The sequence below is a fragment of the Martes martes genome, assembly GCF_963455335.1.
Source record: "Martes martes genome assembly, chromosome: 6".
Lineage (NCBI taxonomy): Eukaryota > Metazoa > Chordata > Mammalia > Carnivora > Mustelidae > Martes > Martes martes.
In genome coordinates, this window is record NC_137893.1 from 96,928,598 (window position 1) to 96,948,235 (window position 19,638).

The window sequence follows — 19,638 nt, forward strand, 5'->3', positions numbered from 1 at the left end:
GCCTTCCAGAAAGATCTGTCTTGTGGCACATGGAAGATTTGTAAGAAGCTAGTAAAGGTTAAAGAAGGAGTAGAAATAACAGCTGATAAATGGATGGGTGGAGTAAGATGGAACATGAAGTCTGGGTTGACCTCTAGATGTCCAATCAGAGTGCAGTGATGTCATGTGTTATGTTAGGGCAAGCATGAGGAGAAGCTGGTTTTAAGGCTATGTTAACTTCTCAGTGGCCATAGGATAACCTAGTGGCATAACCCACTGGGATAACCTAGTGTGATAACCTCAGTAGGCAGCTAATTCTATGATGTAGAGCTCAGGAAAGAAATCTGGGCTAGAATTTGTGGTGGTAAAATAAGTCACCAGAGTGAGAGGGAGAATGTGTAGACAAATCCATAGCAGTAGTGCTAAGACTTCATAATCACTTCATAATTCTTGAAAGCCTTAACTTCTGAAATGCTGTTGTACAGAAATATTACAGATCTCTGATGACTCAATGTATTTACTATAGATTGTAAATAAAATAATTTCATAAACCAGGAAACTACAAAAAAGAGATAAAGGACAGGTTATAGTGGGGACTGATTAAAATAGAAAAGGCATAATCTGCCCAAACCAAGTTATTTTTTTCTTTGTTATATTTTTAAATACTGTTAGTGCCCAAATAAAACACACCAAAAAAGGATTCAGGAAGCCAGTTTGTACCTCCAGAGTAAATTTCTATAGGCCAGATTGCCCATCAATGCCCTTCTTAAACACAGATGGCCTGGACTGAAATTTCTTGGAGAACATCAATCTTGATACTTAATCATTATCTCCCCCAGAATCCAATACCGTGTCACAGAGAAAGCTGCCTCCCTCCTTTCAAAGTGGCTTTAAGTTTTGAGATGTCCGTAATACTTCTAAAGAGTAGACAAAAGGCTGAGAATCTTCCCAAAAACACTTGGTAGGGCAAGACATACTTTCCCATTGATGTCTTGTGCCATGATGACTTCCTGCCAGTACCTACTATGGGATTAGTTCCAGAGCATCATTATTTAAAATTCTGCAAGGGAAACATTTGTTCCCTTTCTCTGTTCTAATTCAAAATAGGACAGCCTCTGAATCTCTCAGAGATTGGAAAGTCTTGATTTATATTTAGGGAAAACCGAGAACAAGTTGTTTCTGGAGATTGTCCTCGCCTCTGCCATCTTTGTTTTACTCCCTTGGAGTGTAAGTCCTTTTGGATCCAGAGCCAAGGACACAATCAGGCTGCTTAAAGTGTCCACTTTGAACACTGATGAGCATTCTTCAGATGTTTGAATTAGGTGAAACTGCCTCTAGCATCCTTACCCAACTCGATACCAGTTGACCCTTTACTCTGGTCTTCATTAGAACCACTCACACACAGGCTGGAGAGGCTACATCCAATATAATCTCTTCCCTCCTTCACTAGGCAGGTGTACACATTATCTTCTCCAAAAATCAGTGCTCTGAAAAATGAGTTCACTAATAATCTGCTTTGGCCCTTGGTTATCTCTAGTTTCCCCAAATAGTTTTCTTCTAGTCTTAAATTCAACCCAGCTACTAACAGGAAGAACTGTTTAAAAAAAAAAAAAAAGTAACTGTAGTCCATGGACAATTGCTTTCTCCAAACTTAACTGTTTTTGTATCTTTGTCCTTAATGCAAGTCTCAACAAAGCCCATGAGCACATCAATTTTCACGTGTCCATCACAGCTGTTCCTGAATAGTTTCCAGGTGTACGGAATGAGGACAGAATGCCTGGGTAGCACCACAAGAGGCTTTCTTCTCTTGAGAAAGCCCTGAGTGGTCTGTTTCCTGGTTCAACGGGGTCTGCCCCTGCATCTGCTCCCTTTCTTGTCTGAGGTCTGGGCAGAGCAGCAATCTCTGATCTTGACCTGCCATTTGGTATCTGACCAACTGCTCTTGGGCCTCCTTCCAGGTCCCAGTCTCTTGAAGGTACATCTGCTGAGCAGGAGAGCCTGGAGCACAGGTGTGACCCTGGGATGTGATGCCAGTAATACTGGGAGCAGGTGCAACCACCTCTTCTCGGCGGCCACCTTCCTCTTGAGCAGCGCGACGGCCCACCTTCCTTCGGGACACTCCATTCAGGGTCTGGTTGGGGAGCTGGTTCCGCCTGTCCACAATGACCTTCATCTTCATATCTGTGGGATAAAAGAAGTTAGGGAAGAAATGGATTTAGTTCTCAAATCAGTTAAGGTTAAGAACCCTCACTTGACATGCTTCACATTCCAGAAACGATACTGTCAATTAAAGATTGAGTTGTATCAGCTTATTGATTTACAAATGTCTTTAGAAATATATTTTTAACTAAAAAAGCCACTGTATACCATGCCCGATGTATAATTAATATTAATTATCTAATAAAGATTTGATAGGGGCACCTGAGTGGCTCAGTCAGTTGAGCATCCAACTCTTGACCTCAGCTCAGGCCTTGATCTTAGGGTTTTGAGTTCAAGCCCTGCATTAGGCTTCACTTAATAAACAAAGAAACAAACAAATAAATACAAAAACTTGATAATATCACTTCCCCCAAAGAACACTTTTTATGATATGGATAAGTCAACAAGAATTTCTCCTTGTAAGCACAATGGCTTAAATACAAAAACCAGACTACAGTCAGATCTTACCAAGCAGGCCAACTCACATTTGTATTGAGAAATTTGAGCTCTAGTGGTGCCTGGGTGGCTCAGTTGGTTAAGGGTCTGCCTTTGGCTCTGGTCATGATCTCAGGGTGCTGGGATCAAGCCCCATGTTGGGGTCCCCGCTCAGTGGGGTCTACTTCTCCCCCCCCACTCTCTCTCTCTCTCAAATAAATAAATAAAATCTTTTTTTTTAAGATTTTATTTATTTATTTGACAGACAGAAATCACAAGTAGGCAGGGAGGCAGGCAGAGAGAAAGAAGGAAGCAGGCTCTCCGCGGAGCTGAGAGCCCGATGCGGGGCTCAATCCCAGGACCCTGAGATCATGACCTGAGCTGAAGGCAGAGGCTTTAACCCACTGAGCCACCCAAGCATCCTAAATAAATAAAATCTTTAAAAAAAAAAAAGAAATTTGAGCTCTAAAAGCCAGTCTTAACACTGTGGTTTTTAGGACAAATTGATTATTTTTTATATCTTTTATCACAATTTAATTATCTTTGATTTTATGACATGAATTTAAATATATGTAGAGATAACATAAAATATCAATAAACATGTATCCATATGAATGTGTACATATCAGGTTGTGTAATAGTGGAAGGAGAGAAGGAGCACTAGACTGGAGTCAAAAGTTCAAGTCCCCCTTCCTTGCTAGCTGGCTCTGTGACTTTCATCCTGTCTCTTAGCCTCTCTGGACCTCAGTTGTATAATTTCATATTACTCTCAGGTACTACTTTGCAATTTACTAAAACGTATTTCACTTTAGCAGTCTTATTTTAATTACAGTTTTCTTCCCTTGACATTTTATTTGTATTTTATTTTCCTACTCAACAGAATGAATATTCAACTCAGAAGCGTGCAACATTGGGACTGCCATGGTAGACAGATGATCTGGGCACTTTTGCCTAATCTGTCCCAATTCTTTGCAGTTTGTATTATATAAGCCATAACACTTCCAGCCTTTAAAATGTGATCATGCCATATGTGAATGAGCTAACTAACCTATCATATCATTGGGTAATAAATAAAGATGAACTAGAGCTATATAGAGTTCTACTGATGCAGTCAAGTAAAATCTACTAAAACAGATGTTTATGGTATTAAATATATAAGAGATGGTCCCTAGAAGCAACATAGCAAAACAGCTAAGAGTACAGGCTGGGAATCAAACAAATGTAGTCAGATTTCCTGCTTGGTGCGGATTGTACTTATTTTCCATGTACTTCAGTTTCCTCATCTGTAAAACAGTTATATTGATGGTACCCACCTCAAAGGATTGTTTGAAGGTTAAATAAGATGATTTATGCTAAGAACCACCCAGAATCTACGATGTGGTAGACTGGATAAAAAATAATCACCATAGGGGCACCTGGGTGGCTCAGTGTGTTAAAACCTCTGCCTTTGGCTCAGGTCATGATCCCAAGGTCCTCGGATCAAGGCCCACATCGGGTTCCCTGCTCAGCAGGGAGCCTGCTTCCTCCTCTCTCTCTGCCTGCCTCTCCACCTACTTGTGATCTCTCTCTCTGTCTCTGCCAAATAAATAAATAAAATCTTAAAAAAAATAATCACCATAATTCAAATTGCTAATGCTCGGAGAGTTCTCATCCCTGCCAGGCACTGTTCCTAATGCTTTACATTCATTCACTCACTCAATCTTCATAGCCATCCCAGAAGGCTAGTCCCATTATTGTCCTCATTTTACAGATGGAGAAACAAAGGTACAGAGTGTGGAGTTACTTGCCCTAAGTCACAAAGCCTCCAAATATAGATATGAGATTTGAACTTAGCTAGCCTGGTCTTTACCATCTAACATAATAACTTAATAGGATTCCATATACATCTTTTTTTTTTACTCTGTCTACAGTTTATCTTAATAAAAAATGTACCCTAAATTAATAGCCCTGTAGATATCTTTATCTTACAAAGATAGAAACATTATAGAAATTCACATCAAAATGAACAAGCAAGCACCAGCAACAAGAGAGACCCCAGATATTTAACTTGGGATTATCTTTTTCCCCAAGTTTGCTTATATTTTTCCATTCTCATCAACTTTTTAAATGTCACCTCTTAGATTTGCATTTATTTGCCAAATATCTTGGTTGCTGAAGGTTTGAGACATTTTTCATTCTGAAGTTTCAAAAGTGCCTCAGATTCAATATCTCTAAAGATTTAAGTTGTCAAGTCCTTCTCACATTCTACTCTTTTATTTACCCTCTTTCATTCATGTAATCCCTTTTCAGGTGCTCAGACTAGGTTGTAGGAGGACTCATTTGGAGCCTGTAGAGATTCTTCATTGGAGAGCTCATCTATTTTCTCACTGGCTTATTAGTTTCTTTCTTTCTCTCTCCTTTTTCCCCTTTCTCCCTTCCTCCCTTCCTTCCTTCCCTCCCTTTCTTTCTTTCTTTTTTCCTTTCCTTTCATTCATTCATTCATTTTCTGAGCACCTACTATGTGGTAGGCCTAGAAATACAGCAATGAACAAGAAGCAGTCCTAATATCATGCAGTTTATGCTCTAGTAGTGGAGACAGACATAAATCAGAAAATGCAAGGAGCTTGTATTAGGTCCTATGATAGCAAATGTCCTAGGAACATGTCCCCTGCTCTCCAGGGACTCTGGGAAACAGACCTCTAAGCTGATGAAGGTGAGAGCCTTATAGTGAGTGTGTATAGTGAGTATGTAAGTAAAACACTAGGAAAGACAAAAGAGGAATTACTTAACCCTGCCTGAAAGCTTAGGAAGACTTCACAAAGGATATGACTCAAGTTTTGAGGCATAATATGGTGGAAAGACATTCTACTATACAGGATGGCACATGCAAAACCAAGTCAGTAAAAACAAACAAGATGTGCTGGGAACTCTGAAAATAGCTCCAGACACGAAGAACTGAAGTTGTGTATATAGATGTGGATGTAGGGTGGGGAGTGGTAAAAGAAAAAGTTATCATACTTGATAGAGGTCGTAAATAAATAAGGGGTCTTGAAAACTCAACTAAGGAATCTGGAATTTATATCACAGAAGATGAGGTGGTGGTTTTAGAGTAGGGCAGAGACATATTATTTTCATCTTGGGATGAGGAGCCTTTCTATAATGAAGACAGTGAACTGTGGGGGAGTGAAGGAGGTCAGTTGAAAGACTACTGCAATAGTCTGAGCAAAACATAATAAAGAAGAGTAGGCCAGAGTCAAAAATACTGGATAGCCAAGCAGACAGATTCTGAGTGCAAGATGTCACAGTGGTGGTGAAGAGAAGAAGGCTAACATTTATTGAATATCTAGATATGGGTCAGGGACTTAAGAACTAGCCCCACTTATAGTTGAGAGATTAGAAAACAGAAGAGATCTTGTAATCTAGAGAAAGCAAAACAGAATATATTTCTATTGCATCAGAAAAAACTACGAAACATTTTTTGGTGTACATGAAAATAAACCAATTGAAAATAAAAATATTCCATTCAGACTGTATTACTGGTGGCTGTCTAACTTCCTGGTGGCTGTAGGTACTAATGAGTTTTTCTTGAATGAATACTATAAATATAAGGGCATAAATGTATTTTACATTTCCCCCCAAGAAATTATAGCCTCCTTGAAAACATGGGTTTGCTCTTACTCTGCTTTTATGTTCTATAGAAATTATCTCACTGTTAACTGAACACTGATACTAGTTTCCTTTTCTGTTAAGAAGAACGTTCAAGAAAGTGGGAAGTTTTTTCAGATGACACATATGGAAAAGCATTTCACAGTGACAAAGTCCCTAATTTTACATTCTGGCTAGTGCTCACTGTGTGTGTGTGTGTGTGTGTGTGTGTGTGTGTGTGTGTGTGTCTGAACATGTGCATGTGTGCAAGTGTATATGTGTGTGTGCATATGTGTGCATATGCATGTGTGTACTCATACATGACCTCAGGGCAGGTGGTAAGAATACAAGTTTTGGAATGGGACTACTGAACCTATTGAACTTATGTCTGGGTTTACTAGGAAAACTAAATGACCCTTTGAAGTGCAGTTTTCTTTTAATGATATGGGAAAATTTGGTCTGCTATCTTCTAAAACTGTCATGAAAGCAGATGAGTTACAACATGGTTTGGCACCTTATAAACTATGAAGGACCCAATAAAGCTCAGATGTTGTGTTGAGGTTGGATTATTACTGTGATGATGATAACTTCAGGAAGAAACAAAAGAACCATTCATTTGACTATTTCATGGAAATTTAATGTACATACTGGCTTACAAATTATAAGCATTATTTTCAGAAAGTATACTCTTTTCTAACTTTGATATCTTAAAGTCTCTATGGCCAGCTGTTCAAGTCCAATTCCTTTAAAGTACTTGACAGTCACATAGTGCTCAGTCTGGCTGCACCCTCCTCTGAGCCCAAAAGTCTGAGCTCTTCCCCTAATTACCTCATCTCCCACCTGTAGGAATTATCTTAAAATATCCTAGCCCTGAAATCTTTTTTCATCCTATCTTCCAACACTCTCTGCCTTTTATTCATCTCCCCCAATGCCTTACTTCCTTCAGGAAGTACTTCCTGACTCATGAGTTTCTTATTGTCACAACACATTATGTATTGAGGGATGTATCATTCTATTTCGTATAAACATCAAGGTATCTTGATTTGATTAAAAATAATTTTATTAAATTATAGGTTTTTTTACCAATTAAAAGAAACTCAAGATTGTTCAGTTAATAATGCCCTTATTCATTTGTATTCCAAGACGTGTCTTTTGAAGAGGAACAGGCTAATTATTGAAAATAACACTTAAATAGCAATTATAGAGATTATCACATGTTGGGCACTAAATACACATATACATAATTTAATACTTACAATAACCCCTGAAATAAGTGTTATTATTATCTCCCTTTTAGAAGGGAGGCCACTGATATACAAATAGGTTAAGTAACTTCCCAAGACCACATACAAAGTAGTGACAGATCTTACTTACTTGACAGAATTCAAGATTCTTGGCTCCAGAGTCTATACTCTAAGCACCACATAATACTGTGTAGAGTTGAGGATAGAAGCGGGGAGTTAAGAAGAATGTTGGGTTGGATACGTGCATGGAAATACGGCATGCATGCAAACGTCTTCTTTCATGGGCCTTACAGTGAAAACAAAGGTTGAGAACTATCCTAAATTCCTGGGACAGGGGTGAGGGGGGTGGAAGTTTGGGGGGTGAGGGGGTAAAGGGTGGGTGGCAACACTGTCATCAACATTTCCCACGCCTGCTTTTCTTATATCTCACTTCCAAATTCCTTAACCACTCTTTGATATGTAATATAAATGCTAATTTATTAACCTGTATATTATCTCCTCTCTCAGTTTCCCAAGAGTTGTTTTGATGTACATTAGCAGACAGTGATCATATCTGTATCACACTCTAACAGACCGTATTGGGGAAAAGGGTACCAGTTTTCCACATCATTTTAATCTAATAATGAAGGGGAAGTGAGGTGAGGAAAGGGAGAGTAATGACATAATATAAGTATATGTGATATAATTTTGATTTGGAGCAGGCAAGTGAGATAAAGAAATCATGTTTTTTACATTGTTTCTGTGATACATCAATTAATGTTCTGCTAAACTTATGCTATTCCTATCTTCTCTCTCCTTTCCCACAGTCCTTTTCCCTGGCATATATCTGCTATCGGATATGACCTAACTATGGGATGATTCTCTGGCTTAGAGCTATGAGAACTTTCAGGTATCCTTGTTTCCGTATGGGATCTTCAGGTCCTTCCAGAACCGTTCCTGGACAGCTTAAACTACATTGATTTATGCCTCAATACTTGTTGACTAAAGTTTCTCATTTGACTTGAACAACTGCTTCTATCATTAGTCACCTTTCCTTGTATGACAGTCTCATCTTCCTCTTGGGAGGTTGAGTTTCTTCCAGGAAGGAACTTTTTGTGCCATCAACCTCGTCTTCCTATTATGCCAAGTCCTATGCCAACTACTGAGTTTGGTGTCATTTCCATAATCACTGCTCCCACCAGGAGGAAAAGACATAGTTTACTGAGATCAGCAAATAACCAAAGAACAAGAATAATACATTGTTATATAGAAGCAAACTTAAAAAAGGGGGAAAAAGACTTTGAATTTTTATCCCTTGGTAAAACCAACACCACTTCATAGAAGAGGAATCAAACATGACAAGTCACCTATTTTCAACCCATTGAAGATATTGTTATCTTGTTTTTGAGAAACCGTCATTGGAGATCTGTTCCATCTTGTTCTTCAAGTCTGCATCTATTCATAAAAGACTAACACAAGCATATCTCTCCTTTGCAGGCCCCAAAACATTTAAAAATCTCCCATGAATTATTTACATGGAAGCTCCAATCAGCAACATACCTGACAGACTCCCTAGTTGAAATGAAAGTGCACTGTGTAAAGGTGCCCAGGGAGCCTGGCCGCTTCCCACTGTGAGGTTATAGACAGAACTAAGTCAGTACACATTATATGTCAGCACTGACATCAGAAGGAATCGGATCCTTTGATCTTGGACCTCCACAGGAAGCTTAGATCTCAGACAAATTAGATAAAAAATGAATTTATAGTAGATATGTGTCCTAAGGCATTCAGCTGAATGTTTGTGTTTTAGGGAAGGAAGAATAGTGAATATCAAAACATACGAATTGGCATGTCTCTCTTCTACCTCCACCTTGTTGGTAAGTCCCCATTAAAATGGAAAAATAAGATATCAAATGGCCTCACCATGACACCTAGAGTCCCATTGGTGGGTTTGATCGAGTTTCAGGAAGAATGGGATAAAATATCGGAACATATATCCCTTTTCTATGAAAAGGAAGACTCGATGGTTTTGGATCCTTTCAGCTAGTGGTTTTGGATCCAATTCATCATAAACAGCTATATCTTTTCCAGCTATCCTTTACCTCCTTTGTTTTCCAAAACTTTCTTGGGCAACAAGTATACGGAGTTCCTGTGATTACTTTAAATTTGTATGGGTACTGCTCACTGGCTCCTTTTATAAGGGGAACATTAGCAATGAATCTCTCCTCCCCCTCCCACCACCCTCACTGCTCATATTTTCCCAGCCTAGTCTCCATGTCCTACATTCTGTGTTGGATGACCTGGTTTCAGCAAAGAAGTTTAAATATAATCACCTGGACCCTGGAGCTGAAATAGGGTCTGAAACAGACAGAAGGATAGTTGATCAACCAACAGAAAGAATGCACTCCACCTTGGGTTTCTCATTTGTTAATAAGGGCAACAGTCCTGCCCACATATTGAAGAAGGCATATGTAATAATTAAGATTAGTTAATCTAGATTATTTGTTCCTTTAAGTGAAAAATTATCACATATTTTTAATAAGAAATGTATGGGAAATCAGAAGGTATGGAAATTTTAAAAAGTTGAAGGAAAAAAATGCATTTAGTCCCATATTATATAATGATTGATTTCCATTTTATTGTTTTTATAATATTCCAGCAATGGATATGTTTCAGTAAACCTGATTTAGCTCATTAATCCATATGGAGTCTACTTTGGTGTATTTGGGGTGTTTTTTTTTTGAGAGAGAGAGAGAGAGAGAGAACAAACACCAGTGAAGGTGGGGAGGGGCAGAGGGAGAGGGAGAGAGAGAATCTCAAGCAGAGTCCCTGCTGAGTGTGGAGCCTGACCTGGGGCTCAATCTCACTCTCAATCTCAATCTCAATCTCAATCTCTGAGATCATGACCTGAGCTGAAAACAAGAGTCGGACATTTTACTGACTGAGCCATCCAGGTGCCCCACATTGCTGTATTTTTTGAAGTATGAATCTAGATTGAGAAGTGTTCTAAATAGTCAAATTTACTAACCCTATTTATAGACTAACTCTAGTTTTCCTTTAATTTCATTATTTCTTTTATCATGTTACATTTATATGTCTAATATTTGTATCCAATTGAAGTTATTTGCACTAATATCTCCAAATATTCTTCTGTCAGTATCACACTGCCTTAAAAATAGTAACCTAAATATTATTCCTTTGAGCTACCCATCACTACTGCCATAAAAATCAATTTCTTATAAAAAATTGTCTTTATGTCATTGATCTATATTTTCTGAAGAACTTTAGAATCATCTTATGCTGTTTTATTCAGTATAAAATGATTGTAGCTGCATTTAACCAAAATTAATTTAGGAACTACTGATGTCTTTGTAATATTAGTCAATCTACTTAGAAACATGTTGCAATGTCTTATGTAATCAAGTCTCCCCTTTAAACAATTCAATAGAATATTGTTTATTTATTTATTTTTTTAAAGATTTTATTTATTTATTTGACAGACAGAGATCACAAGTAGGCAGAGAGGCAGGCAGAGAGAGAAGAGAAAGCAGGTTCTCCACGGAGCAGAGAGCCTGATGCGGGGCTCGATCCCAGGACCCTGGGATCATGACCTGAGCTGAAGGCAGAGGCTTTAACCCACTGAGCCACCCAGGTGCCCCTGTTTATTTTTTATATAAGTCCAATATATCTCTTGTTAAGATTGTTTTCCCAGACAGCACATTTTTTAGTTGCTATTATGCATTTCGGTATGTTTCATAACTATACCACTGACTTATACAATGTTATTTTTCCATAAACTGACATAATTTTTGCATAAGCTACTCAAATAACTTATAAATTAAAGCAGTTAATGGTTGAAATCTTTTAAGTTACTATTAAGCAATTATATCATTTGTGAACCATCACGTATTTTCTCTAACATTGCCTTAATTTTGTTTTTGTACCTGCATTTCCTAGCACTCTAAAATATATGTTATAAAGTTGTGGTGTATTCATGTGAGTAGTACTTCTTCTAATATTCCATTGTTAAACATGATATTGGATCTTGATTGCAAAGAGCATTGGAACACTCCATCTTATTTAGCAGGAAGACTCTTATTCCTAGTATTTTAAAAAATATTCCTATTTTTAAAAGTTTTCTTAAGGAATTAAGTGCTAGATTTTATTCATTTTTTATTTTCATTTATTTATTTATTTCAATATATTATTTTAATTTATTCATATTTTTAAATTAGGAAGTGTTCATATATTTTTAATTATATGCCATGGGTATGCTCTTTATTAATAATTTCCAAATATAGTTTTACCTTCCTGGAAACTTGGGACAACTTGTAGTCCTGAGCTGCTTTGGTTTTCCCTACTTCTGGACATCCTGAGGCAATCTCTCTTCTCCCTTCTCCCTGTCATTCTTACATATTTGTATCTATAAAGGTAAACTGACAATCTGTTCTATTTTATATTCACAAAATACACCATCTATAGTGAATAGGACTCTAAAGCGGGAGACATAAATCCCTGAAGCTGATGGTTATACTCACACACCCTTAATATCTTGCCATTTTTACATGTCAATTTTCAATTCCCAACATTGGGTACATGGATTTCATAAAAAAGAAAAAAAAAAAAGGTGTCCAGTGGCCAAAGATCAGTGTTTGCTCAGGAGAAGGCAATACTGAGTTCTGTAGTGGTAGCTGTCCCATAAAGACAAAGGCAAGGAAAGCAAAATGGCCCTAGAAAACATTTTCTCTGGAAGTGAGAAGTCACATATTCTCTATTGTTAGGACCCCAAAGATGTATAGTCATTATCCTGTTGTTAATTTTGTGAACCCGAATAAATTGTCCACATCTCTTTTAGAAGAGATAAGAGGATTTTTTTATAGCCATTGAAAAACTGCTAGAATCCAGCATTCTCTAAAGAGGGGGAAGGGTGGGAAGGGGTCTCATTTCATCTCTATCTTCATTGTTCACTCAACAATAGTTATAAGTGGTCTAATATCCTAATGCCCTATGGTAACAGTGTTGCTAGAATTAGAAAAGATACAGAATTTTTATGAAAGGATCTCGACCACACAAACACCAAAATTTTATATATATATATATATATATATATATATATATATATATATGTAGTGTTAAGTGAACAAGAGGGAAGTATCATCAAATTTGAGAGAAGGGGATTATTCCTTCTAGCTAAGAAAAAAAATGAAAAGGAAGAGAAGAATTTGATCTGGGATATGAAGGAATAGAGACTTTAGATGTGTGGACATTTTGAGGCTGGGAGAACTAATTGTGTATGGGGAATATTGTCCTGGAGGGAAAAGAAGGAGTGGGAGCCTGGACATCTATAATGGGGTTATTAGCTGAGACTGAATGGTAGATATGCTGTGAAAGGGAGTGGGATAAGGTGGAAACCAGACATTGCAGAGGAGAAACTCGTTATACTTGGTGAAAGACCACAGGGTGGTAGGGGGAACCTTAGGAGGTAAACATAACTCAGGTATCTCACGTGGGAGGTCTGCACCCTATCAGCACCTATCAGATCAGCACCCTATCAGCACCCTATCAACCGAATTAGGGGACCAAGGGAATGGTTGAAAAGGAATGGTACAAAATTGAGCTTTGACAGGGCAAAGCTAGACTCCCTCCCTGGCATTTCTATAAACCATTTCTATAAAACTGGACAACCAAGCCCTTAGCAAATGGGATTTGAAACAGTGTGATATGATTTAGGAGCTAGAGGGAGTAAACATGTAACTTAAGATTATGATATTCTTTCTCTCTTGGAGCATTCTCTCCCATCCATAAATGCTTTGAATACATATTGTTTGCTTTGATTGCTTTACATTTAATTGCTTGTTGCCTAGAATTGTTCTTTCATTTTCCCCCAAATATTAGTTTTGTGTGTCAACCATACTGCAAACTCATCAAGGACAGGGGACCAGATATCACCCCTTTGTAACTATACAGAAAAGATCTCATAAGGTACTAAATAAATATCAGGAGGTAAATAAATACTTACTCAATATTTACTGGGAGACATAATCTAACTGCATTTATTATTATGTCATTCCAGCATCTCCCATCTACATGTTACAAAGACAAATAATAGCTTCTGCCAGGGTTTCTCAACCTTAACATTATTGACATCTTAAGCCAAATAATCTTTATTGTGGGGTGGTCCTGTGCATTAAAAGATGTTTATAATGCTCCTGATCTCTTCTCACCAGATGCCAGTAGTATCTCCCCCTCCCTGTGACAACTGTGACAACAAAAATGTCTCCAGACAGGGGTGCCTGGGTGGCTCAGTCGGTTGGGCATCCAACTCTTGATTTCAGCTCAGGTCTTGATCTTAGGGTCTTGGGATCAAGCCCTGTTTCTGGCTTTGCACATGGACCTTGCTGAAGATTCTCTCTGCCCCTCCTCCCTGCACTCTCACTCATGTGCTCACTCTCCCTTTAAAAAAAAAAAAAAAAAAAGTCTGCAGGCATTGAAAATGTCTTCTAGAGATAGGATGACCACTGTCCCAATTTGTCTGGTACTGAGGGAGTTGCTGAGACATAGGCTTTTATTTTTAAAACTAGGATAATCAGGATCAGGATCAGGAAAATCAAGAAAACCAGGATGAGATTTTTATCCCACTTGGAAGTCAAAATTAACCTGGTTAAGAGCTGCTGGACTGGGGATGCCTGGTGGTTCAGTTGGTTAAGTGTCTGCCTTTAGCCCAGGTCATGATCCCTGGGTGCTGAGATCAAGTCCCGCAATAGGTTCCTGCTCAAAGGGGAGCCTGGTTCCCCCTCTGCTTGCCACTACCCCTGCTTGTGCTCTCTCTGTTTGACAAATAAATAAACAAATTCTTTAAAAAAAAAAGTCACTGGCCGGTGGGAACAGAGAACCACCCATATAGGATAACGTCTAAAAAACACGAGTACTACCATGGAAGCACACATTCAATATTCTTGACACACAAAGAGGAAAATACTAATTTTCAATGAAGCAGGAGGGATTGGGAAAGACTCTCTCTCTCTCTCTCTCTCTCTCTATATATATATATATATATATATATATAAAATATGTATGTATGTATGTGTATACTTACACAACAAAACAGAAACCACATTGAGCTGATGCTTAAAAGCTTCAGAAGGTTTTAACAGGTGAAGACAAGCAATCCAACTGGAAGAAACCATGAAAGCCAATGGGTGGGAAGGTCTTAGACAAGTCCCAGAATGAGTGAGTTAGTGTGGGGGGGTATGAGCAGGCAGCAGGAAGGTGAATTGCAGTGCAAGATTACAAAGATAGGACGGAGTCAGGCCTTGGAAGGCTCTTTTAAATAACAAGAAGAACCAACAACAGATAACACATATGTATTACATATAATATGCCCGGGATTGTTCTGCACACTTTAGTGATATTAACTCACTCAATTTGCACAACAACCATATGTGTGGGCGGTGTTAATATGGGAACTTCACCAGGGAGGAGCTGATGAGCACAGAGAGGATAGTTGGCTTCCTCGAGGCCAGGAAGCAAGTCAACAGAAGAGTCAGGGTTAAACTCAGTCTGCCTGACGCTTGGTTTTTACGCTGGTAAGAGTCCCATTCTTCAGCTCTCCAGCTAACACTGGAAATTCATTAGATCTTCTCACTGGCAGAGTGACAAGGCCAGATACGAATTGTAGAAGCTGGCTCAGATGGCTGGTAACAATAAAATGCAAGGGATATATGCACCACTCCTTTTTTCCCCTATTGTAACTCTATTCTCACTATTGCATCTACGCAATTTTTAGCAAAAGCCGTAACATGATGAGTTCACAGTCTAGCTGAAAAATTTTAGTGCCAGGTAGTACTTAGTCAATGCAATGTGCTCAGGAGAGACATAGCCAATCCCAAATAGAAAAAGAGGCAAAAGGGAAACTAAAGTTCCATGGAAATAATGAAATAAAATCAAACTTATCTGAAGCCAGCAGTAACTAGTTGTTTTGTAGCTGGTAATAATTTCTGAAGAAAAGTAGGAGATGCATCATTACTTGCCTTGAAGATGCTCTTCAGATTTGGACAAAGCTTAGAAAATAAGGAAACAAATCTGCTATGATCCCTAGGGGAGGATTTGGATACAACACAACTTTCTATTTTTAACCTGGATGTCCGAATAACATGGCCTTTGATACACCCATCTCTTCAATCTAAACTTTTCCACAGGAACCCTGTCCCTTATCTCATACCTGATAATTTATTAATAAGGCACCAGATAAAAAATGTTCCTTAATAAAACACCCAGGCATTGTGGACTGCTTAATGTAGTTAATTTAAGTAGGGCAACTGAGATTCATGTAGATAGCCATATTAGATTAGGGGGAGATTAGCATCACTCTTGCTGTTTGCTTAAGAATGCAGCTAAACATGCTGTTCCTGAAGTGCTGAGTTCAGATGAGCATTTTCAAACACTTGTTCTGAATTTGCACGCAGTAATATGGACAAGAGGTCTCTAGAAACCAAAAAAAAAATTTTTTTTAAGATTTTATTTATTTATTTGACAGACAGAGATCACAAGTAGGCAGAGAGGCAGGCAGATAGAGAGGAGGAAGCAGGGTCCCTGCTGAGAAGTGAGCCTAATGTGGGGCTCGATCCCAGGACCCTGGGACCACGACCTGAGCCGAAGGCAGAGGCTTTAACCCACTGAGCCACCCAGTATTCCCTAGAAACCAAAATTAATGTGGTCTTAGATGGAATCCAGAAGGAATTCCTGTCCATTTCTCTCTGTCTTCGTTCTTCTCATACCCACCCACTCCAATCCTACCACCACCTACTGGTATAGGGTCAGGCTAGAGTATGGCTTTCTAATTCGTTGGGACATTTCTAAAAAAATAAATTCATTTCCTCCAGCGGGATAATTCAAACACACAAACAAACTGATATTTACACATGCACACACACAGGTAGACACACACACACACACACACACACACACACACCAGAGTCCATTGAACTGGTTAGAGGAAGAACAATATTGAATTGCTATTTTTGAGTTAAACCTGGTGCTAGAACCATTAAGATTCATATCTCTTTCTCAAGCAGAAAATATCATGAATATTGACTACTGCTTAGAATAAATAGCAGTATTATTCTCTTTAGAGTGTGCTTCAAAGCATTTCAGATCCATGGAAATTATATGAATATTTTTCATATACCATATCACATACACATGTGGCAAATTCATCTTGTGTTCTGCCAATAGTCTTCCTGTCTTCTGTATCTTAGAAGGACAAAGGGAAAGCATTGGTCTGAAGTAAATGCCTACCTTCTCTTTGCTTGGCACTAAGTCCAATGGCAATTAAAAAATATAACAAGCAAAATTATCTAGGTTTAATGTACAATGTAAGCAAATAATACATTTTTTAAAAGTATGACTAAACAACAAAGCAGAGCTTAACAAAGCTGACTCATTTCTTAAGGGCTCCATATTCAATCTAATTTGCATAGTTGGTATTTGGCAACTCTACTGTCTTATTTCCCAAATTCAATAGTGTTGCCAGACTGGCAGCTTTGCAATAGCTAAGGGAAGGATTATATGCCTATACTTTGGGTTTCCCTTTCTCTATGTAATAAACTCAAATGTTAAACCAATTATCATCTACTAAGAAAAAAATATAAATGTCAACTTGAAGACTTGGTTAATAGCTGAGTGAATCAGCTGGACTTGTGTACTCCTATGCTGGGGTGTAATTCCCTTGAAAGGAAGTAACAAAGATGAAAGAAGAGGCTAACAACTAAACTGATCCAGAAACTGACAGCCATGGGGAGAGGGAGGCCACAGCTCATCCAGGATGTGTGTCTCTTATGGGAATCATCCCCACTGTCCAACCTTACCTTCTCCCATCATGGCGTCTTCCTTTTTAGTCTCTTGTGACCTTGGGTGTTTGGATGAGATGTGGATATGATTCTTCTGACCGTTAGTCTGGAATTCAGAAATATCTTCACTTTTTATTTCTAGATTAATGAGAAAAAATGTGACTGTTTCTTATTTTTTAGAATAAAACATTTTATTTGTAAACTGGTCCTAAGTGCCAACGTGTTTCTCTTGTATGCCCCCACAAAATGATTGCAATACACATATATGAGAATGCATATAATGTATTCAGACCTTAAGGAATAATGAAATACAACCCCATATACTGACCAGCAACTTTAAGGTATAAAACTATACTATACAATAGCCATCATATATGGCTATGGAGCACTTGAAATATGACTAGTTTGAGTTAAGATGTGCTGTAAGTATAACATGTATACCTGATTTTAAGAACCTGTAAAATATCTAATATTTTTATATTTATATTACATATTGAAATAAATGATAGGTTAAGAGGATACTAGAAAATTGCATCATGTGCCTCACATTTGTGGTTCATGTTATATTTTTACGGGACAGAGCTGGTATAGAATTTTACAATACTCTTTAACCTTTTATTTTGAAATAATGATAAATTCACAGGAAGTTGCAAAGAAATATACTGAAGGATTCATGCATCCTTATCCAGCCTCCCCTACTGTTAACAACTTATATAATATGATATAAAAACCAGGAAATTCACATTGGTACAATCCATAGAGATTGTGCATATATGAGCTCTTGATTGAAGATTTCCACTTTTGACTGATGAGAGATTTTATATTCTATTCATTTATGTATTAAATATTTTAATCAAAAATGTATTTACATTGCTTATGTCAGAAACTGTTCTAAGCAATGGAAAGACAATGAGTAAGAAAGACCCGGTCCCTGCTGTCAGAGTTTTATTTCAGTTTGAATGGCAGAGGATAAAAAAAAATTCATAATGTAAGGTCAAATGATGCCAGGCCATGGCATATGATAATTTTTCTCAAGGAAAATACTTTAACAATTGAGTTTAGCTAAAAACCTGATTTTCCATGGAACAACATTTTTTACATTGAAAGAACTTGGAAGAATGAAGATAGATTCTGGTTATTCATATTTGGGTACTTAGTAGGTTTTTTTTAAGTGAATGAAGCCAGCCTATAACTTCCATGAAACAACCAACCATAGTTTCTTCCAGTGATAAAATTCAAGCTTTCATGGGAAATTTAAAATTTTGGAGAACTTTTATCAACTTTAAGTTTTATAGATATTGAACTCTTAAAGTTTAATGTTGATATTAACAAATGCAGTTTTTAAAAAATTATAGGATGAAATATGTCAGCATTTGGAAAATCCTTATAACTCAGGGAAACAATATTTTTCCAAACGGCTAAAGCATAATGTTTCAAAATCATGCATGAGTAAAAGCTCCACTCAAAGTCCATAATAGCTTAGTGGTTTTTCATATACAGAGTATAGAATGTACATTGAGATGTACTTGTAAGTAACTATCTCTTGGCCAGGTTGGGTGCAGTATCAAAGAAGATGATCCACAATTATCTGTGAATGTTATTAAAATACTCTTCCTCTTCTACTTGTACTTGTGTGAGGATAGATTTTCTTCACATACTTCAGCCAAAACAACATTGCAGCCAATGTAATGTGGAAGCTGCTAGAGAATACAGCTGACTTTTCTTAAGACAGACATTAAAGAGTTTTATAAAAATGCCACTCTTTTCATTATATATACTTGGAAACATCATTTTAAATAAAAAATGATAATTATGTTGACATATAATGCATGTATTACTGTTATTTTAAAGTAAATCAATAAATACTACATTTTCTCTTTTAACTTCTAATTTGGAAGTATTAATAGATAAATATACATTGACAAAATCTCTTCAGGGTTTTCAATAATTACTGAAAGGGAACAAGGTACCGAGATCAAAATTTCATACACCGCTGACACAGACTGTACAGCTGAATTGGAGAATACTGTTCCATGAGGAAGATGGGGAATGATATTTATTATTCTAAAGTAATGAATGCTAATCCTAGAAGTTTGAAAAAACACAGAAAGATTTAAAGAAGAAAATACAAATTACTCATACAGAACTGGTTACTGTACCTTTTTTTTTTCATAAAGTGTTTCCTGATCTCTTTTTATTTTTATAAGAAAGTTAGAAGTCTGCATCCAATCAGGAAAATATGTGAATTTAATACAGGGAAATGTGTCCACAGATATTGAAAAGTTGAAAGAGTGAAAAAGAGAATGCCGAGGTAATGGTATGTTAGACTG

At 37.5% G+C, this 19,638-nt stretch overlaps 1 protein-coding gene across 1 annotated transcript in view; it reads right to left on the bottom strand.

The window, feature by feature from the left end:
- Positions 1-303: 303 nt before the first annotated feature.
- Positions 304-19,638, bottom strand: part of PKHD1 (PKHD1 ciliary IPT domain containing fibrocystin/polyductin) — a 442,956-nt gene continuing 423,621 nt past the window's right edge. The window contains exons 64-65 of the mRNA XM_080805609.1: positions 17,327-17,446; positions 304-2,160 (exon numbers count right to left, since the gene is read on the bottom strand). Coding sequence (XP_080661735.1) covers positions 1,706-2,160; positions 17,327-17,446 — 575 coding nt within the window. The 3' untranslated portion in view covers positions 304-1,705. The remainder of the gene's footprint in view (positions 2,161-17,326; positions 17,447-19,638) is intronic.